This window comes from Gadus macrocephalus, chromosome 8 (assembly GCF_031168955.1).
Source record: "Gadus macrocephalus chromosome 8, ASM3116895v1".
NCBI classification, from domain to species: domain Eukaryota; kingdom Metazoa; phylum Chordata; class Actinopteri; order Gadiformes; family Gadidae; genus Gadus; species Gadus macrocephalus.
The window spans coordinates 8,639,266-8,661,765 of record NC_082389.1 but is presented as its reverse complement, the minus strand read 5'-3'; the positions used below and the strand labels follow the sequence as shown (position 1 = coordinate 8,661,765).

General features: G+C 45.5%; 1 protein-coding gene across 1 annotated transcript in view; it reads right to left on the bottom strand.

The window, feature by feature from the left end:
* LOC132462834 (collagen alpha-1(XI) chain-like) overlaps positions 1 to 22,500 on the bottom strand; it is a 64,907-nt gene that overhangs the window by 23,392 nt on the left and 19,015 nt on the right. Inside the window, exons 17-40 of the mRNA XM_060058594.1 lie at positions 22,391 to 22,444; positions 21,941 to 21,985; positions 20,201 to 20,254; positions 19,071 to 19,115; positions 18,479 to 18,532; positions 18,305 to 18,349; positions 17,329 to 17,382; positions 17,178 to 17,222; positions 16,259 to 16,312; positions 16,001 to 16,108; positions 15,431 to 15,484; positions 12,547 to 12,600; positions 11,652 to 11,696; positions 11,218 to 11,271; positions 10,193 to 10,237; positions 9,297 to 9,350; positions 9,081 to 9,134; positions 8,447 to 8,500; positions 8,005 to 8,112; positions 6,889 to 6,978; positions 4,091 to 4,144; positions 1,050 to 1,157; positions 717 to 824; positions 67 to 120 (exon numbers count right to left, since the gene is read on the bottom strand). Of these exons, the coding sequence (XP_059914577.1) occupies positions 67 to 120; positions 717 to 824; positions 1,050 to 1,157; positions 4,091 to 4,144; positions 6,889 to 6,978; positions 8,005 to 8,112; positions 8,447 to 8,500; positions 9,081 to 9,134; positions 9,297 to 9,350; positions 10,193 to 10,237; positions 11,218 to 11,271; positions 11,652 to 11,696; positions 12,547 to 12,600; positions 15,431 to 15,484; positions 16,001 to 16,108; positions 16,259 to 16,312; positions 17,178 to 17,222; positions 17,329 to 17,382; positions 18,305 to 18,349; positions 18,479 to 18,532; positions 19,071 to 19,115; positions 20,201 to 20,254; positions 21,941 to 21,985; positions 22,391 to 22,444 (1,494 nt within the window). The remainder of the gene's footprint in view (positions 1 to 66; positions 121 to 716; positions 825 to 1,049; positions 1,158 to 4,090; positions 4,145 to 6,888; positions 6,979 to 8,004; positions 8,113 to 8,446; positions 8,501 to 9,080; positions 9,135 to 9,296; positions 9,351 to 10,192; positions 10,238 to 11,217; positions 11,272 to 11,651; positions 11,697 to 12,546; positions 12,601 to 15,430; positions 15,485 to 16,000; positions 16,109 to 16,258; positions 16,313 to 17,177; positions 17,223 to 17,328; positions 17,383 to 18,304; positions 18,350 to 18,478; positions 18,533 to 19,070; positions 19,116 to 20,200; positions 20,255 to 21,940; positions 21,986 to 22,390; positions 22,445 to 22,500) is intronic.

The following is a 22,500-nucleotide window of genomic DNA, read 5'->3' as shown; positions in this document are numbered from 1 at the left end:
AGACGGACCGCAACAAACCAAGAAACAAACAAATAAAACAAAGTGAGGGATCCGACATTAACTTACAAGTTCACCCTTGTCTCCTTTGCCTCCCTTCTGGCCGGGACCACCAACCTCTCCCTGTTGGAAGATACAAACACAAATGCTCACCTTTCGTCTTTCCCACACATCTGAGCAGCAAACTGTGCTCCAGAGTAATCAATTGATTGGCGCACAGACCATCATTCCATCCCCCTCATGGAGCAAATTATATGGCGGTATCCGTGCCAGGAATAGGCAATTTTGTGAAGGTTAAACATTCGAAAAGGGAATGGAAGCATATGTTGGCTGTCTCGCTCAGGACATTCTGTTAGCTAGACAGAGGCCAGAATGTATATTTGATCTTACGTTGTATTATTCTACAAGTGTGCGAAAGACTGGAAAGCTAAATGATCGGTGATGCGCACCTGAGGCTGAAAAGAGTGTGAATGCATAGATTATCGCTCCTGCAGGCTGTATTGTAAAAAAATTATGATTTCATCAACATGGCAGGGCATGTGTTGAGTTTTCTTGTGGCAAATATAGTTTTATGTGTCCGAGGCAAAATAAGTAGCAGTGTCAATATGTGTATTCATCACTAAAAGTGAAATACATATTTTGATCAGCTACAACATACGACAAAGAAATGTATCCCCGTAAGTGGCAGACCGCTGCTCAATCGCCGCGCCCTACGTTACCTTGTCACCGTCCTCTCCGGGAGGTCCCTGTGGGCCGGCAGAACCGGGCAGGCCGACGGGCCCTTGGATGCCATCGCGACCGGCTGGGCCTAGGGGCCCTTTCTCTCCCTAAACACAGAACATGGAGTGGTCAGTGTCTCACAAAGTCTCACTCACAAAAAGTCAAGAACGTGAATCCATCTCAAGAGTGTTTTTTGTGTACAAGAAAGACTTGGTTCGGGTTGAGCCATCTAACTCAATACGGTGTGTCTGATGGTGTGTTCATGAAGGCGTCGCCATGCATATGGGTGAACGGGTGAATGGGCGTCCATAGGAGAGAGAACCACGACTCACAGGTCCTCCTTTTTCTCCAGCGGGGCCGGGGGGCCCCTGGGGGCCGTTGCGTCCCGTCAGACCGATGGCGCCACCAGGGCCGGCGGGCCCTCTCTCTCCTTGGGAGCCCTGTGATGGAAGACCAGAGAAGGGCTCATCAGGCAGGAATGAAGGGTGGCAGGAAACACTATGATACCGTTAGCGTTTGCTAGAAAAATATCTCAAATATAAATCCACTTTGGCTGATCGGAACATAGTAGATAGAAAATTAGCACATTCATATTACGTGCTAAATATGTAAATATGTACTAACCAAACGAAAGGCACTGAAATGTAAATGAAACGCCCCCAAAACTAAGGAACCACGGCACATCCCAGCCCCCTTGGGAGACGAGTTGGCACAGATAAAAGCAACCTGTGGTGACCTTGGCCCAGGCTCCTCCAGGTTGACAGTGCCCCTGGGCAGCGAAGGGAACTCTTATCAGGTAATAGGATTCCTCTGATTTACTGGGGCGAGCTCCGCCAAGGCCTTTATGAAAGGTCTCTCAAGGCATTTCACACAGAAGCCCTGTCTCATTATATCTCTCTAGTTACTACCGCCTGGTGGTGTGTGTCTGTTGTGTGTGTTGTGTGCACGTGTTTGTGGTGTGTGGCGGACTGGCCAGGCCAGGGTCTTTTTCACTACTGGCTGCGGAATTCCTGGATCCACCTGGTCCTTAGAGCAATCTATCTCATATCAAAGAGGAAGAGGGGGATTCAAGACAATAGAGGCTGCTCCTGAATGCAATTTTTTTTAAAGAGTTAGGGACTCATAAAACTTTCTTTTACTATATTTTACCCTCATAGAATTGATCCTCAAACCAAAATATGAACATGCAACACCCAACAGAAACACAGACAGACACACACAAACACACACCCACAAAGAAGCGCACAAAGAAATACTGTGCGGCAGCTCAACGGCAGCTCAATCACTGTCAGGGAAGGCGATGGTGGAAAACAGCAGCTCTCTATGGAGCGTGTGGGCATCTAACAAACACAGTTGCATGCACTGCTCTGAAAAAAAAACACACTTCTTCAAGTGTATCCTCGCAACCTCTGCTGGGCCTCTGCCACTTTCAGGAGCGCTCTGAGAAAGATATCTACATAGTAATGCACTGGAAACATAATAAAATCCAACCTTATTCAGTCGAGGCATGGACATCTTTGCCATCCAAAACCCAGGGATTATTGTGCCGATCAAACTAAATGCCTTGAATCCCAAAAATCTTTATTCTGTTTTTTTCTTACTCAGATCTTGTCTGATTCTGTCTGGTCTTAGTATTCTGTAACTTGTCTTTTAATTGATTTATTCATGGCATCTGCTATCCATTCCCCCCTGATGGTGCTCTTCCCTTCACATTTGTTGTAAAGTGATTCACAAAAACTTGGATCACAAGAAACAAAATACTGCACCGGGGTGTGCCTTCGCTTCCAACTACTCTCCTCAATCGAAAAACCCTACAACCCTCCCTCCTTGCTATCCCCCCCCCCCCCCCCCACCCCCACCCCCACTTCAACTCTCTAGCATCTCCGCCCTCACACGCTGCACATCCGCACATCTGCACTCCGCCTAATCCTTCCCCGCTCGGAGCGGACGGACGCAGTCACAGCGGGGGTGCCTCTCCGCCCGACGATAAATGTCAGCCGCTTTCAAGCCACGCGTCAGTCCACTCCCTCTGAGGGGTTGTTTTTCAACCGCACACATACATCAGTGGCGGGAAGAGGTGGCTTATTTATGATTTATCCCACGTTAAAAGAACAATGGTTTCTTGACGAAAGACGCGCTCCCGCTCTTAGCGCGGTGACAATGCTGATGCAATGGGTGGTAAGCAAAGCACCCCCGTTGTGGAAGTTTGTGCGGAGTGTGATGGAAACTTTGCTTGAAAGGATGTTTTAGGCGGGGACATGTATTACATGGTGTAAGGGATAGGGAACAAAGACTTTGGAAGGACGAATGAAAGACCGAGAAATATCATAACATCCTAAGTCCAATTTACGCAACGTTTTACACAGAAAGGTTTAGATGCTGTAGTTTCATCCGTTTGTCCCACTGATCATCAAAATGACGCGAGGCAAAACCTCACTCAACAACTTACGGGAAAGGATTACTTTTTTATGAAAAGTGAAATTTGCAGTCTTTGGAAAGCTAAACTGAAAAGAAGATGTGATATTCTGTGCAGCTGAATGCAACTTTAGCCAAAGGAAACATCAAAAGGGGCCAATTTAATATATTCCCACAGTGCTTAGCAGCAATCACGATCGGAAGTTGGAAGCCAACGTCATATTATGAAATGTGCTTTGAACACTCGGTATCTTCTGGCTCACAGGAACCTTTTTGGTTAATGCCAGCATTGCTTTTGTTGGTGTAAATATCAAGACGTATAATTACGTAGTTTACAATATAACATAATCTATCTTAGAATAGGATTGTTCTGAAGAAGATTGATAATGTCAGCGTGAGAAAGGGGGGGAAGCCAAGAGTTAAATTAACCAAGGGGAGTTTTTCCTGTACTCTTTCAAAAACCCTGGCATTAATTATTACTGAAATTGGCAGAGCTCGGAAGTATATGCTGTATATATAAAATATACTATGCTGTTTATTTAATATACATCGTTTTCAGGCCTCTGACTTTTCCACTGGTTGGGTAATAGTTCAGATATATCAGATATAATGAATATATTTGGCCTGACTGTTTTGGAAATATTTGCAAAGCTTTAGTGCAATCAGGACATTGGTTGTGACCTGTTCTTTGGGAATTTGTCCCATTAACTTTAAACGGCTCAACATTTGAAGTGCGCTCTCAGTGGGTAACTACTTGACAGGTCCTCAAAGCTCACACTGAGACGCCCATCGCCAGTATTTCTTTTCGCAGTACGTTCTCGTGAATCAAATCACTGCAGGATTGCTCCGTCATTACTGCCGTATACAAAATCATTCTCCGGGATGAGCAAGATGCATTTTATCCCTCCTGCCAAAGTCGGGTCAGTGGAGGAGGTAGCCATGGTAACAGGATACTTACGATGGGGCCTTGGGCTCCCTGGGGGCCTTCTCCTCCCTTCAAGCCAGCTGGACCCTGAAATCAGAGAGCGAGAGTGGGGTTAGGTCAAGCTCCCTGGTGCCGTGGCGCTTGGAGAGCAGTAATCGCTGCTGTCAAACCAGCGGTTAAACAATAATGTGTGTGAGTGTGTGTGTGTGTGTGTGTGTGTGCGAGCGTAACTTTCTCTGAAAGTTGGTGTCTATGTATGGAGGAGGGTGCTTGTGTGTGTGTGCGTGTGTGTGTGTGTGTGTGTGTGTGATAGAGACAGAGAGGTCAACTGCATGTAAATGTACATCCATTAAGTATTGGACACTGTCTGAATATATTTTCTGTGCATAGTGAACAAAGCTTATGCAGCATGGTTGCATGTGTAACTCCGGCATATTTGAAATGGGTAAATGTGTGCTTGTGAGATCTGTTTATGCATGAGTGTGTTTGTTGTGTGTCTGTAAGAGAGGGTATCTGTGTTTGTGTGTGTGTGTGGGAGAGAGGGTGTCTTTGAATGGGTGTATGTGTGAGAGACGCGGTCTGTGAATGTGTGTGTGTGTGTGTGTGTGTGTGTGTGTGTGTGTGTGTGTGTGTGTGTGTGTGTGTGTGTGTGTGTGTGTGTGTGTGTGCACCAGCCCCCTCCACGGTTGTCCACCAGTACTGTCTGATCCAGCGGCCTGTCACCGGGGTAGGCGTTGTTAATCTATGAAAAAAGAGCTCTTCCTATTTCACGGTGTCCCCGGCCACCCCATCTCACACACCCCCCCCCCCCCCCCGCCTCACCCTACTCAACGGACCCCCAAACAAAGCACAGGGTGTTATTCCATCCTGTGATATTGTCCTATTCCTCCCTGCCTCTCAAAGTCTTGGTGGAGGTGTTGTTAATGGTGGAGGTGTTGAGGTTGGTGGTGGGAGGTGTTGTTGGTGGTGGAGGTGGTGGTGTTGGTGGTGGTGTTGGTGGTGGTGTTGGTGGTGAGGGTGGTGGTGGTGGTGGTGGTGGTGGTGGTGACAGTGGTGTTATTGGTGGTGGTAAGGGTTGGGGTGGTAACGGCGGTGACATGAATGGCAGCTCCTGTTCTCTGAATCCCTGGCTGCAAGCGGCGACGAGGAAGACATATGGAAAGGGCTGCTAGCCAGGGGCAGTAAAGACCTTCATCATCTGAACTAATTGACGTGCTCCGACACAGCCAAGGGGGCGGGGGTGCCATGCGAGTGATGGGGGGCTTTATGTTGCCCCCCCCCCCAATCCCTTGTTGCAGAGAAGGGGGGCTGCATTAGGACGCTGGAAGGGTTCCGCTTGCCAGGAGAAAGGAGCAAAAAAAACAGGACCCTTCTAGTTTATTTATTGGCTCGTAAATCGCTACTGTGCCTCTCAACGAGATTGACCAGCGTATCCGTATGGGTCGGTGTGTGTGTATGTGTGTGTGTGTGTGTGTGTGTGTGTGTGTGTGTGTGTGTGTGTGTGTGTGTGTGTGTGTGTGTGTGTGTGTGTGTGTGTGTGTGTGTGTGTGTGTGTGTGTGTGTAATTGAATGAGTGCTTGTAACACTGCTCCAACACCAGAATGAGAAACTATTTGTCTGTGTATATGGAAGCCTGTTAGTTGTGTTTGTGTGTGTGTGTGTGTGCATGTTTAGTTTTGTATTCACTGCACATCCGTACAAAAACTATAAATAATGGGGTTGTAATATTAATTGGGTACTCGAGCAATAAATAATCAGGGTACTTGCTGTTTAAATCATTGTGTATGCATGTGTGTGTGTGCATGTGTGTCTTATGTGCACACATGCACTTACTGACATGTATAAAACGCACAAAGCTGTGTGCAAAATGCATATGAATCATGCACACAGATGTGTGTTCTATGTGTGGGCAGGTGTAAGGTAGTTGCTGTACTCCTCATGGGAAGGCCCACTAGCAGTTGATACAGAACTGTTCACGTATAAAGTCCTTCATTTCCAAATCCAGTCCTATGGCTAGTTCAACTATCTGCTAATGAGGGGGGATCTCACAGAGGGCATGTGATGTACTAATGTGTTTGACCTTACATTTTCCTCCTCTACAAACACATGCATTATCAACCCTATACAAAGGCTAATCTGGTCGGTAATGATCATAGATGGGCTGCTGTCCTTATCGGTAAAAAACAACAACGATTTGACATTCAACACGATGGAGCCGAAGGACACTGGATCGCTGTCATTCGGTGCATATGGTCATCGACGCCACAGGGATGTATACATGATGATGAATGGTTCCGGGATGCTGTCATTAGGGGTTAAATCCTTTCTGAGGCCGAATCCCCGCACACTTCTGTGGGTCGACACAACTTCGGCTGTCTGGTCCGCTGCCAACTCTGGCATTTGGTTTAGCAGCAGGTAGTTAGCGTTTTAATTAGGGGGATTTAAAACGGTGCTAAACACAGCAGGGGCTGGACAGGATGAGGGATGTGTGTGCGCGCGTGTGTGTGTGTGTGTGTGTGTGTGTGTGTGTGTGTGTGTGTGTGTGTGTGTGTGTGTGTGTGTGTGTGTGTGTGTGTGTGTGTGTGTGTGTGTGTGTGTGTGAGTTTGTATCGTCATTAGTACACATTTATTGTATTTGTGTGTCCTTCGGATGGAGAATTGTGTTTATATCTGTGCGTAGCATTTGCAGTGTGTGTCTGTGCGTTTGCGCTTGTACGTTTGTGTTAGTGTGTATGTTTTGTATCCAGAGAGCTAGTGTGAGTGCGCGTGCATGTGCATGCTTGCACCTGTGTGTGTGTGTGTGTATGTGTGTGTGTGTGTGTGTTTCCCACCATGGCCCCTGGAAGACCTCGTGTACCCTGGAAGCCTCTCAGACCAGGAGGGCCCGACTTCCCTGAGATGCCCATGGGGCCAGGATCTCCCTGAATGGGGAAACAACAAACACACGCCTTCAGCTCCTCTGACAGCTCGACAGGTGATCAATGGACGCTGATCTGCATTTAGGCCCGAAAAGTGACTTCTCAAAGCTGTGGAAATGACGGTCAAATAGGAGGGAAAAACGCAATCATCCCAAATAACACTTTCAATTTCAGTCCCGCCGTATGGACGCGGAAGAACAAGGCTCAGAGAAAACGTTTTCTGGGTAGAAATGAACGGCAGCTGTGATCGCGTCGCCTTAACAGGCCCTGGACCATTTAAAGCAATTGGAATAGTTATAGAGCAGAATTTTCAAAAGGGGACCGTGTTTAATTTTCAAAATGGAACCGTGTCGGGGCCTGTACCTAGGCGCCAATTTTATGAACACCTTGGTAGAAATATTGCTGCTAAAAGACCCCCACCAGTTTCTCAGCTCTATTATCCGGTACGTCAGGTTACAATCTAATCTCGAAAATTGATTTAACTACCTGTAATTCTTTTAAATCACACATTATATTGGGCCTTCATTCATAAATCCCCTCAATAGTACAATAATACTTTATATTGGTGTATATGGTTCCCTTACTGTTTACTTTTATGAGAAGATACTTTTTTGTCACCTCGCCTGGGAATACTTTGAAACACTGAACTTCCAGGCGGCTGCTTTATGACTGCTTTAGCATTATCGATGCACGGTTTGCAATGTTGTCCCTGAACGGACTAATGAGCAACTTACCCTTTGCTTCTTAATTCCATCAGCTATCTCTTGGAGCGCACGTTATTGGATAGTCAACCTCGCGGCACTTCAATTTGTACTAGGCGCTCCGATATTGATTGCATTTTTCGATTGTACTCTGCCTCACTCCTATAACCGGCTTTGGATGAAGTGTAAACTCTAAGCATTGGCTCAATTAATGCATTCAAATACAACGCCTACGCTAACAACCATGTCCTCGACTCCATGCAAAGGATTCATTTGGAGCATTGTGTGAATGCATTGAGATTCATTGCGAACAAGCGCTGGCGTTTACCTTGCCACCCTCTTTGCCAGCTGCTCCGGGTAGACCCTGCTCACCAGGGGGTCCTGGGGAGCCTGGGTGTCCTCTCTCTCCACTGGGCCCTGTCTCTCCGGTAGGGCCCTGTAAACCACCAGGGAGACACATCACAGTCACTTCCAAAAAAAAGCCTCTAATTTTGGCCCCTTGTTTGGGGACCAAAGTGTATTACTTCTAAATACACTTTATTTGTAACTGTTGTCAATATCCATTTCCACTCTATTGCATAGTTTGCTTTTAATCTAAACTGCCTTTAAAACAGGCTGAAATGGTTGTGAGTGAGTTTTTAAATTGAGAAACAAGCGTTATTCTCGAAAAGTTGTAGAATGTAGACGTCTCGTAGTAACAGCAAAGTAAGTTATGGAGCACAGCAGCAGCGGAGCCAGACGAGAACGGTTCAGTAGGGGGGTTAATGTACCTGGGGCCCAACAACACCTCCTGGTCCTGGGGGGCCGGTCTTTCCTTGGAAACCCTGCAGTGCAACAAATAAAACACATTGTGTTCGGTGAGCTCTTGTGAAGTCAAGCCCACCGACAGTAGTTCCAAAGGCGGTCCATTGCCATTTCTCCATTACAAGTTGAATCGTAAGCCTGAGTATGTAACATATGCATTACTTATTCTAAACATCCTATTACATTTAAAAATGCAAGTCTATAGAGATCCACATTGACTATACATTCAAAGTGCCAGTTAATTCACACCTTACTATTAATTAATGTTTCATTAAAATTGCTAGTTTACATATTACCAGCTGTTCATGACAGCATAGTTAGAAGGTAGCCAGCACTGGTTCTGTCGATAGCAGATGACTGCAACAGAGTAATATAATATCTCCTATCGCTCAAACCTCAGCCACCAAACATCCTCAATAGCCCTAAATAAAACGTTTTTCCCACAGCTTACTCTTGGTATCATTTCAAATAAAGCAGCTGACAGAAACTCTTGGCTGACGTGCCCTTTGAAGAGTGGCACGGCTGACATACGCCGAGATAACGACGGGATATATATCTTTTTTGTCGCAGTGCGTGCGTTGGTGCGAGCCGCTGACTCACCGTCTCTCCTCTCTGTCCGGGGTGTCCGGGGAGCCCGTCCTTCCCCGCGGGGCCCTGCAGGGGACACACATGTGCTCGTTAGAGACAGCCACACTCAGACCCCGGGCGTGGGGGCGAAGGATTCGTATTGGTATGTGTTTTAGTACAGGGCGTCAATGCGATGCTGCCGATTTGAACCGAAGACAGACGATGGGGGTCCCCTGGAGAGTTTCTTACGTTTGGTCCTTTGGGTCCTGGGAAGCCGACTGGTCCCTGGGGGCCTTGGGGTCCCTGGTGGGGTCAAATAAAAGGATTAGAATCAAACACTAAGTATTGATGTATGGGTGCCTAACAGCACCCATTAGTAGTTTATACATGTGCATACAAATATCACACAGTATATTTTATTTATACATATATATATATAACTCAAAACTCACCTGTTCAAACTCGCACACAACGTCTAACTGATCACTGTTTTGATATATATATTTTTTTTTGTTTTGTTTTGTCTTGTTTTTGTTTTATTTATTTCTTATTGCTTATGTTTATTTTTTTTTTTTATTTTTTTTTTCCACAATGTCTTGTTTTTTAAAAAATGTATAATGACTATATGCTCTGTAAGGTGACCTTGGGTGTCTTGAAAGGCACCTCTAAATGAAATGTATTATTATTATTATTATTATAAATAAATTACATATGAATGTACTTATATTTTTTGCATTATTTATGCTCGTAAATGCTTTTTAAATGCTTGTGAGTTGATGTGGACTGCCTTATATTCAATAGTTGGACCTCACAAACGAATTAGCGCATCTTATTGGCGTATCTGTACTGAATATGAATACTTAGTATTTTTGGACGGTTTGATCATAGATCATAAAGATCACCAAACAAACCAATAAACCACTTCACAAAGAAATCTAATTCTACACTCGGGTCTCTGACAAATTCAATTTACAATCAAAACAAAAATATTCTTATCGACATCCCTTTCAGGTCACTCCCCCCATTCCCCCAAAAATAAGTCACAAAACGAGATCCCTTAATAAATTGTTCTCATCTTCTGTGTACAAAAGTTAAGCCCCAAAACCTAACGGGGCGAAGAATGAGCCAGAAGCCGGGGTACTCACCCTCTCTCCGGATCCGCCTGGGGGCCCATCGTTGCCAGAGGTTCCCTACAGAGAGAGGAAATGGATTCTTCATTCAGGATAGATTAGCTGTTTAGACACAGGAAGACGTGATCAGGAAGCCAGAGTAGCTGCGAGAAGCTATCGATTTACACACGCGCCGGAGACGCACCCGTTAAGAACCTGCATGCACACACAGACACACACACACCGCCACACAGATAGACACACGGACACACACACACACACACACACACACACACACACACACACACACACACACACACACACACACACACACACACACACACACACTGATGCATGCACACAGAGAGACACACACACACACACACACACACACACACACACACACACACACACACACACACACACACACACACACACACACACACACACACACACACTCACACAAAATGATGTGTGCACACAAACACACACATACACGATGAAGTGCACTGCACATACAAACAAAACATCAGAAACAATAGCCCACGCACAGATTCACGTCCACACACAAATACACACAGACACACACACACACGTCAACACACTCACAGACACACACACACACACACACACACACACACACACACACACACACACACACACACACACACACACACACACACACACACACACACACACACACAATGAAGCAGGTAAACGCAGTATTTTCTTTGCAGTATATTCTTCCACAGGCACATGTGACACATTAAAATGACACAGCCCACTCACTTCACAACACTTGTTGAACTCGTAAACACAACAGGCAGATAATGTGTCACCTAACAGTCTCTGTGTGTTAAGTCGATATTATTTGGCACTCACAGTGTGAGGCCCATCTTTACTTTAAGCGTGCGTGTGTACATCAGATGGTTCATCATGTGGATATATGAACACACTAAGAAGCACATTGCTGTGACATTTCAGGGGATCCACAGCTCTGAGCGTTCATCACAATGAGCACGGACTATGTATGGGATAGGGCCCACTCGCTGCTTCCATACCTTTGCTCCTGGTTTCCCTGTGGGGCCCCTGGCACCACGACCTCCGCGGGGACCCTGAGTTCACAAACACAACATAATGAAATAAACATGGACCAAAAGCCAAACTCATACGCTTTTATTGTGAAAAAGATTGCCTCTCTGTGTACAGAGAGACATAGAAAAGGGTAGATGTGTACATGTTTAAAAAGCAAGAAATACCACCACTGCAGACTCAATGGGTACATATATAAAAGTGAGAGATAAAAAACGACTATAGGTTATATCTGTACATATTGAAAAGAGAGATAGACCACTGTAGGTTATATCTATAAATATTTAAAAGGGGGATGGACTCCAGTAGGTTAAATGTGTACATATTTTAAAGAAAAAAGACAAAGATAGAAGAAGAAGAAAGATACGTTGTTGTGGCACGCCAGGCATCTGAGTTCCCTTACCGTTGGCCCACGCTGCCCTCTAGGCCCAGATTTACCAGCCAGTCCCTGAAAAGAAAACGAGACAAAATGAACCAAAACAACATATTAATAAATCTCAGCACTGAAAACTGGCAGCTTATGGTAAAACTATTCTGCGAAACCGAATAAAACATCATGGTTTGGAGTTCTACACTGAGTGAGGGATGAAATAGAATCTTCCGGAACGTCTTCTATGGATAAATATATGTATACATATATATATATATATATATATATATACATAAAAGAATCAGATTGCCTGTGTTAAAGATTACCCAGAGGCCCTTGACAGCTTGAACTACCTTTCAATTCGGCCACTGTGGGGTCCACATGGTGCCAGGACCCGATAGCAGAGACCAGCTTGTCTCATCAATTCTGCACTATCCTCCCCCCCCAACCTTCTCTCTCTATACCTCCTCATCCTCCTCTTCACAAATACCCCGCAGGTTCTGTGTGTGCTGAACCTATGAACCCTATTGTAAAGACTTCCAGAACTCTCTACAGTCCTGCTCACGTTCACAATACGTGTGTTGGGTTTGACCTTTAACTGTCTGCTTGGTTTTATCAGAGCTAGTCTGTTTTGTTTGATATTCTTTCCCTGTTTAATTGACTTTGAATTTGTAGGCGATTTAATGAGAAATTAATTCTCAACCAGTTCATATATTTATCGTAATTTTCTATTTCTCGTTTGCCTCGAACCTCTGTAATGCTTTGAAGTAACACACATCAAAGGCTGAACTGAACATATTTCTAACTCAGTATTCCCGCCTCAATCAGCCCCGCTAGTTCGACTTCATTCGAGCTCCAACTCCACAGTGGGACCAAAGGTATTGACCAAAATGGTGGCTGAAAAACAATGCACAACAGCTCAGCTCACCCGAGTGCCCTTCTCTCCGTTGGCCCCTGGGAACCCGACGAAGCCGTTGGATCCCTGCAGGGAACAGCAATAGAGGAGAGAGAGAGAGAGAGAGAGAGAGAGAGAGAGAGAGAGAGAGAGAGAGAGTGGAGAGATGAATTGTCAAGGAGCGAGAGAGAGAGATAAAAAGATAAAAAGGAGACAAAACGGGAGGGGAAACAATTAGATGTGCTGAGAATTTGGGCCTAGGGAAACAACAGATGTCTCCTATTGACTGGCTCCGATAAAGCAGCGAAGTCTGCGGAGACTGTGAAGAAAGCACCTTTTGCACATGAATGACAATTACACCTGATACTGGCAACGAGCGGGAAAACAACTTTATCAACAGCGGGCGGCCGCACGGTAACAGGGAAAACGGCTCCTGACGGTTCCTCCTTGGAAAATCTGAGGAGTGTCTCGTCTCCGCCCCCTCCCCCCCCCCCCCACGGCCTTGGTCCGTCGCGCTGACAGGCGGTTCTGAGTTAGCTCGTTAGCACGGTTACTGTGCTACAACAATCGTGACCGTCAAACGAGCAGGAGGTGACGGCGGCGCCAGTGAATAAAAGATGGAGAAAAACAGCAACAGAACCCCTTTGATACCCATCAGCAATTTAGCCGCTAGGAGCTTCCACAGGCGACGTTCGCTGATAGAGGCCTTGGTGTCACTCACACAAATGGGGTGGGAAGGCGGGAGAACGCAGGGTTGGGGGGGGGGGGGGGGGGGATAAAGAGGTACGGCTAGCAGAGGCTTACCGGTGTAGCCACACTTCCCCCGGCAGCGGTTGATAGAAAGCACAACAGAACACACGTGAAGATAGATAGTGATGCGGTACATGTACACACGCGCAAGAGTGCGGGCACACACACACATCACAGATATACACACGCAAACAGACACACACATACACAAGGAGAAATGTGGCCTTCAAAAGCATGGCGAAAGTAACATTTGTTAAAAAAAAATTGTGTATGTGCTTAATACCATTGGCATGCATATTCACATCATGAATTCAGCATAAGCAAACCCAGTGGAGGGCATGGGCTGAATCACAAAAAGATCAGGCAGAGAGAAAGAAGAAAAGAAACATGCACAAGCTTGACTTGTTAGTTCTGTTTTGTTTTTTTGGCAGTGAAATAAGGACAACACCACATGACATGCTGTGCGTTTTTCTGTAGACGTCCATGTCCACCTGTGCTATAGCTAATGCGGTCCTCAAGACTGTACTGTGTGAGAATGACTGCATGCTGGGAGATGGCATCTTTTTTCGAATGTCCGGTACTGTATATAGACGACCAGAATATAAAATATAATTGGTGGACACTTTTGTGAGCGTATACCTATAGCATGGTGGCTAAAGTTGCCCAAGCAATGTCAATTCTTTACACGAACAACCATGCTGTACCTGAACACTTTAGTTCAGAGATCTACAACTACGGAACTATAACTATAAATGTATCCACTCTTTTGTCTAAATTGACCAAAAAAAACGGTATAACTTTGAATGGATCCCACATGAAACAACCCATTTACACCCACCACAGTACAACCACTTAATAGACTTCTAATGTACATCCATGCTTTTTTTTTAAAATGTAACTATTGATATTTAATAGGCCTCGGTACATCAAAGTTTTAAAAGTGGCCTTTATTCCAGCTTCCTGCTGTGGGCCGTCTAGAGGTACAAAGGCAGAGAGCGGGAGCCTCAACTCCAGTCAGCCACCTTAAAGGCCGTCCCTTTTTCTTTCCGGTCCTTTCCACCACACAAAGCAACCGCACAGACTGGGGGCCCCCTTCCCTTCACTGTGCGTCTCATCTTCAAACAGCATGAGAGCCCTTTCACGCGTCTCATTCTCTCTTTGTCTGTCGCGCTCTCACTTCGTCTGTCTCCATTCTGCCCCCACATCCTCCATGTGAAGAGTTGTGCTTTTCTTTTTCAAACCGCTTGCTTTTCATTTAGGATTAATTTACATGCAGCATGAATACAACACTCTCTGGACTCTTCATATCCATCGAGTGTCAGCGTATCTTTTGATCTCTCTCTCTATGTCTCTCTTGCGCTCTCTCTACCTCTCTCTCTCAATCTCTTTGTCTCTCTCTCTGTCTGGACCATTGATTTAATGGGTCGCTATATTCCACTCATTACACCCATGTTGCAGGTGGCATTGCTCTGGTGGCTCTACGGAGTCTCGCAGCGCCAGGTAGCAACACTGACTGACAGCAGGCAGGGGGGAGATACAGAGCTGCTCCTCAGGCAGCATGGGGGCAGTGCTGTGGTGCTAGACAGCCTAGGCTAACGCGCTAGCCGCGGGCAGCATGCTAAACAATCTCTGGGAGTAGACAGAGTTAGTGACTAAGTAGGCAGGTGAGGTTGAAGCGGCTGAAGAGGCGGGATATAGCGACTAAATACAAAAATAAAAGTGTGTGTGTGTGTGTGTGTGTGTGTGTGTGGGTGTGGGTGTGTGTGTGTGTTGGGTATCTATAGGTGAGTTTGTGACTGTCAGCAAAGCATTGGAGATGGGGAAAGTACATGAAAGTATTTTCCAGGCTTTGGATGAGCTGTAATGACATAATGACACTCTGTAGACTCATAGTGGAGGAACTAACAAGCGTGTCAACACACTTGCACACACACACACACACACACACACACACACACACACACACACACACACACACACACACACACACACACACACACACACACACACACACACACACACACATAGCTATAGACAAACAAACACAAGGGGAGGCAGCGCAGCTAATAAGGCAGGTTAATATTTAAGGAGATCTCTCCGCTCAAATACCCTCGAGCAAGGCATTTGGGCCAGCTTATTATCCTTGTTATTATGTAGAATGATGTACCTTGGAGCCTTGTCTACCAGGGTATCCAGGCAATCCAGGGACACCAAGTTTCCCCTAGAGAAAAATAGCAAAAGAAAAAATAGCACATAAACAACTTGATTTGAATGTCACAACATTTCATCTTGTCAGAGATGATTTCTTTAGGTTGGGTAAGAGTAGGATTACGAAAGTGTTCTAGCAACAGTAAGTATAGTCTTTAAGAACTTTAATGACCATTAAAACAAGAAGTAAAGTGGGATAATGGGATGCTTGCCATTAAACGGTTCAACCATGTCAATGGGCCTATAAATAGGCCGTACAGGTATATCACTGTCTCTGATTGGCCCAAATGGTGCCAATTGGTGCTTCACCAATTGGCACCAATTTTTGTTTCCCCAGAGAGGGCGTTATCCCCGAGCTTTGATTCCAGTGTTGACTTTCCCTTTAAGGATGATTGTATCCCTCCTTTATTTAATATGTATTATCCACAAATAGAAAACTAAATCATAGCTTGTCTAAACAGCTGGAAAACATTATGCCCTTGGGAATTCACTGAAAGTTAGCACGTGTGAGCAGGTTTTCGACTGATACCTTTTCTCCGGCTGTTCCGATGGGTCCTAATTCGCCGCCGGGGCCGGACTTGCCCTTAGGGCCCTCGGGTCCGTCCTCTCCTCTGTGTCCGAGGACACCGTTCTCTCCCTGAAGGCACAAACAAAACACACCGCAACACAGTTCATCCAGACCTACTGTAGCCTTTCAAGCCCCTAAAATGTGTTCTCAGAACAGAGAGCACAAAGAAGTGCTTCAGAGACCACCGTTTGATTCATACTGTGCACGTTAGGCTCTAACCTTGTCACCCTTGATGCCCATGTCTCCTTTGAAGCCTGGGAATCCATCTTCTCCCTGGAGATGAAGGAGAAACACATCAATGATGATTAAGAGTGATTTATGGTCGATAGATTTGAATGAATGGCCACACGTTGCTTCAAAAAGGTCAAACTCGTAGTACCTAATAAAGAACAAATCTGGTTTTGTGTAATAATGAACATCAGGCTCAGGACACGATTGAAATGTTAGTGATGATCGATGAGGTGTGTGAAAGTTGGTGACTTGTTGGAAAGGCTAAATAGTGACCCCTCGTGGATTAACAAGTAAAGTTTACAAACACTTTTTAGTGTCTTAAAAGTGGCTGATGAATTATCACAATTTAACACAAATGTATCATTCTTTGAACCATGACAACCTCCTGGCATTACTATGCACTCTGAAAGAAATTGTTTGCTTCATATTAGTTTTGCTGAAGTATTATGTAGCTTTACTGACATCTGCTGATCTTTAGTGATACTACATGTTGCAAACATTTCGGGGATTTGGGTTTATCTAGCATAGATTTGGCACGGTGCATGTGTTTTCTGGTATATAGATTTTATATAAAAAAAGATATACATGCCAGAGGCAGCTCCTTCCTATTTGGCCGAGTGGAAAGTCAATGGAGTACCACTGAGGCACTAACTAGGTGCAAAAAGGGAACAATGGCAAAGGATTCATCTTTATGTGAATTGCTCCTAAAAGCCATCTCATTCCTGCCTAATGGAGCCACACTCCATTACAACTAAGGGGCTTGATGCCTTCACTGATGACTTGATGTGCTTACAAATGGATTTTCCAACGGCCTAATTGAAAAGAGGAAAGAGTTACATCGAGGAGGAGGACATTTTGTGCAGTTGGGCGAAAAGTGAGCAAGTGGGAGGTGTTTTTATGGCATTACCTTCTCCCCTTTGCCACCTTTAAGACCTCTGATGCCCTCCGCACCCTGGACAAAAGAAAAAGAAAAGTGCAGTCAGCAATTACATAATAAACATAATCTACGGTCCATGATAATAGCACTCATATCTCAACATTTTCTTTTGTTACTATACCTTCACACCACGAGGCCCGGGGTACCCGATAGATCCCATGCCACCAGGATGACCCTGAAATACGTACAGCAAGAGAACTTTCATTAAGGAACACACAGACGATCTTCTTATCCATTACTAGGCTGCAATACGAAATCCAATGAGATAATATGATAAAAACCAACAGCGGGAAAACTCCAATTGTTATATTATGATAAACATTGTAGATAGACACATCACCTTTCAAGTGACCATTCATCTATTTTTCTATACAATACGATCAAAGTAATAGATTGGATATTCCTGTGTGCATGAAAACACGAAGCACAAAGACGCAAAGTGACAGGTTGCATTGATCCGCAGCTGCGGTCAAAACACAAAAATACATTGTGACGATTTCTTAAATTACATCATTCAGCAAACACAACACCCCCAAACGGGTTTTGTGCCACATCTTGCTGTCCAAGTGGCTCATGCTGGGGTTTACTCAATGAAAACATGGCAGCAGGACTCTGCTGGTTTATATTAGAGGCTGTTTATGCTCTTGTCATGTCTGCTTACATTGTGCATGTCCCCCTATTCTCTTCCTGGCTGGGTGTCTTTGGGTCAGGTACAAGCCATGTGTCACAGAACAATTTTGCAGGAACCTGTCTTTTATATGTCTAAATGCTTTTCAGTGAACATCAACTATAGCGACACCATCTAAACAGTCTTTGTTGAACACGCACTGTCTATCCAGCACTCAATAATGCTTAAAAGAAGGCAACAAAATAAGCCATGGTTTATATTTTACATCATATAATTATTTGTATGAATTATTTGAAACATTGCTTCAGTGACGGCAACAAAATTACATATTTTTGATTCGTGCATCCGATATAAAGTTATTTTATTCAAATATTTGATCATTTTCTGTGTTCTTATGTGTGCTTCTTGAACATTCGATCATTCAAGCAAAAGCCAGGACGGGGAACATAAATATCTGAATAATACTTACAACTGTTCCTTTCTCGCCAGGGGGTCCCTCCTTCCCTGGGTGACCCTGGGTGACGTGGACAGATACAAGTGATTATGCGTCTGGCAGAACACACATTCTGCCATATGACAGCCCCAATGACGGGGACAGTAGGAGAAGAAAAATGGTCGACAGGAAGTTGCAATTGTAACTTACAGGGGGCCCATCAGCTCCGCCCAGGCCAGCCAGACCCTGTTTTCCTGAAGGTCCCTACGGTTGAGATAGACAAGGAGAGAAGGAGAGAGAGACAGAGAGAGAGAGAGAGAGAGAGAGAGAGAGAGAGAGAGAGAGAGAGAGAGAGAGAGAGAGAGAGAGAGAAATACAGATAGAGAGAGAGCAATTTCATGAGGTCAGCAAAGGAAGTGATTCACTTTTGTATCTGCACCACAACCAGAAATGAAGCAAAACACTGAATAATAACTACCACTATCTATGAAATCAATGACACAATCTGGAATATTGGATCCTTCAATGTTGTATTTTGAGAAGTTGTGTTTTTTGGACTATGAGACATGACTGTCTGTATCGCTGTCTACATCGCCATCTGTCTGTGTATGCGTGTTTGTGTGTGTGTCTGTGTGTGGATCCCACATCCCTGCAGTGAGTGTTTGGCTTGGAAGGAAGAAGCCTATATCTGCTGGATCACTTAACAGATATTGGCCCGAAAAAGGACCAAAAAACAAACAAAGCCAAACAATAACCCTTATTTTTTGAGTCGGGGGAATGGATCAACTCTCTCCACACTTACTTTTTCACCAGGACCCCCGATCGGACCTTGAGGACCGATGAGACCCTGAGAGAGAACAGACAGAACATAGAGTGAGAGTTAGCAAACACGGTTCCATCCATTAGAACAGTTTATTCAAATCACAAAAGTCCGTCTGCGTGAAGCAGAATAGCCACCGCGGCTCCAACATTGGCAGTCAAATATCTGACAGGATTTCTCGCAATCTAATTATCTGTGCTAGCCTTAATTCCATGACTAAACGTATTGTGTTTCTGTTCCTCACTCCACTGTCTCCATGTCTAACTTTGCGTGCGCGGGAAACGAAAATATGGCATTCTTATGGAACAACATCCCCCCCCCTGCCCTCCCCTCCTCCCCCTCAAACACAAAATTGTTACACAACCTCTCCGAGGACGCTGTAGGGACACCGGCTCCAACGGCCCGAACGAAAACATCAAAGCGTTCAACTTCACATTGTCGCCAACGACTCCAAATCCAGAAATCCACACCACCTCCTTCATCCATCCGGGCACTGAACAGAACGGCTTAGCTATGACGATGGTGGCAGGCCTTAAGCCCGTCTCAGACGTGCGTACACCATCGACGCGGGAGAATTTAGTTTTAGCTCAAGACTTCACGGTTGGCGCACGCTGGCCCTCCTTCCGATCCCGTGGGTCTTGGAAGTTCGGCCGGGCGTGGGAGGCCCTCTAGAGGGATGCTGGCTACCGTCAGGACAACAAAAGTGGGAATCGCTGTTCCACATTACAGGAGGTGGCCTTCTCCCAGCCCCGTCAAGGGTGTGTGTGTGTGGGGGGGGGGTCCCGACGGGGCAAGAAGGACGCACGAAGGAGGACGGGACGGACCCCCCCAGGGCGTCACTAAGGGGAGCGCTGACGGGTTGGAGTCTGAATCAAACAGTCGATACTAACGTTCTTCTAAACATGGAGTGAACAGGCTGAGGATATGGGGGAGTGGGGTCTGGTTTGGCAGGGGGGTACGGTCAGATGGCAGCAGACGTTGTGTGGGATCATGGCAGTACTGGGAAATTAGTGTTTTAGAGAGAGAGAGAGAGAGAGAGAGAGAGAGAGAGAGAGAGAGAGAGAGAGAGAGAGAGAGAGATAATCCGTATTATCGCATTAAGTATGACGTACATTTGGCCCGGCGAGACCCTGTTGTCCAGGTGGTCCTGGTTCTCCTGCTGGACCCTGGACAGAAAGTGACAAAAGAGTTCAGCAGTTAGTACTTTTAGTCAGCAATAGTAAAAAAATTAAAATAATAGCACTGTGTTGCATTGCCTGCTGGTATCAGAACCGTGCAAGAATAAAGGGCTTGAAATGAATTATTCCCCTTTGGTACAGATCAGGGATATCTGATCTGGAGGTCTTCACCACATCTAAATCGATTTTTATCCTTAAAAACTAACAAGAGCTTCGGGTCAATTCCTCCATCACAGGTTCTTCACAGAAACGTCCCCCCGCAGAGTTCAAGTGTGAGCTCTCGGTCTACTCACAATGAAATAACTGGCTCAAGTTGAAATGAACAAAAGAAAGAAAGAGGGAGGGGGTCATGACCGGACTCAAAGTGGGAGCTTGGGATTACTAACATCCAGCTGACCCAGCAGTTGGACTTCGTCCACTGTAACAATCCCAAGTATGCAAAACAAAGAGAGAGTCCAGCCGAGGGGAGAAAGTGATACACTGATTCCCTGACTCACGGTATCCCAGCAAACTTGCCTGGTCACTGGCAAGAGACCCAAGTCTAACCTCGGGCCTGCATCTCATTGAAGCCCGTTGTGAAACAAACAGCTTTTATATCTTTATTTATTTGATGAAAACCCGCCCCCAAGGGACGAATTTGCCGGGAAATGGGGTTTGGGGGGGATGGGTATTAAAGAACAATAGGGGCTAACTGGGAAGGTGGGTTTGTTTCCCTGCGGTGATTTAGCCTGCCACAAGCGCTACACGTATAGAAAACCGCGAGGCGCCATGGGAGTCTGTGGGCTACAGCTGTTACAACAGACAACAGAAAAACAAACGGTTGATTCAGAGAGGGCTTCGAGTGCCTCCAGTGTTGATTGTTAGTGGGGCCCCAGACTCCATGAATTGTTTTATTCTGAGGGAGGAATAGAAATCCTTGACAGTCTATGTCAGATAATTGTATCTGTAAAAGCTTGTGACTTTCCACCCACTAAAACGTTAATGTTGTTTGTCGTTGTCTATTAAACCCACTCCAACGTTTTGTCAAAAGAGAGTATAGAAGAACAGACCACCCAAACACAGGCAGAGCTCAGGAACCCGGTCGCCAAGGGAACACTAACTATATCCTCAGACAGCTTAACGACAGCTGTTTGTTTTCAGGGATTTTTCACTTGACGCGTGGCGGCATGAAGTTTGTGTGTGTGTGTGTGTGTGTGTGTGTGTGTGTGTGTGTGTGTGTGTGTGTGTGTGTGTGGGGAGTGGGGTCGTAACAGCTGCGTCCTATGACCAATCCCTGATGGCTTACATCTCATCCCAGATTTCTCAGCAGGAAGTGATGTGTGTGTGTGTGTGTGTGTGTGTGTGTGTGTGTGTGTGTGTGTGTGTGTGTGTGTGTGTGTGTGTGTGTGTGTGTGTGTGTGTGTGTGTGTGTGTGTGTGTGTCTGTGTGTGCGTGTATGTGTGTGGTCGTACTGATGCTTTTGACTAATGCAGCGATAAGAGAAGGCCTTCTCAATACATCATTGACCAATCTCTGACCACGTCCGCTCTTGTGGAGGAAGGACTGAGATCAGACCGGGGTCGGAACAACACACTAATTGCCTGGAAAATCCCAAAGTGGGAGGGGCTTAACCTTTTACCTTCTCTGCAAAAAAGAGTGGAGATAACATGTAGAGCAACACATAGAACATCTCACCATGTTTCCTTTAGGACCGGCATGACCGTCAAGTCCAGGCATACCCTGTTTTGGAGGAGGAGGCAAAATGATTTCATTACATCAAACCTGTGAGTTGGTGTGGGCAACATGTTAGCTCTAAGAAGCGTCCAGGTGCACAGAGGTACACCGTGCGTATAGCTGACATGGTAGCGGTTAGCATCTCAGAGGTTCATAATCTGTTTTAACTACATAGTATTATTCAGATGAGCAGTGGCTCATTATACATTATTATTAGCGACATGTTCGCTGCTAGCATTGTATATGCAGGCTATTGGTGACACGTTAGCCACAAGTATTCAGATGACAGAGAGTCATCGTACATGTCAGTTTAATGGTGTTTGTTAGCAGTGTTCAGATTAACATAGGTTCATCATACATATTAGGGCCATGTTGACTGATGGCATCATTTAGATGGACAGAGAAACGTACCCGCTGTCCGTTAGTTCCGACAGACCCTCTGGGACCCAGCAGACCCCGGGGTCCCTATTGGAAATGAAGAACAACAACAGATATTATATCACATTAGTATGCATGAGAAA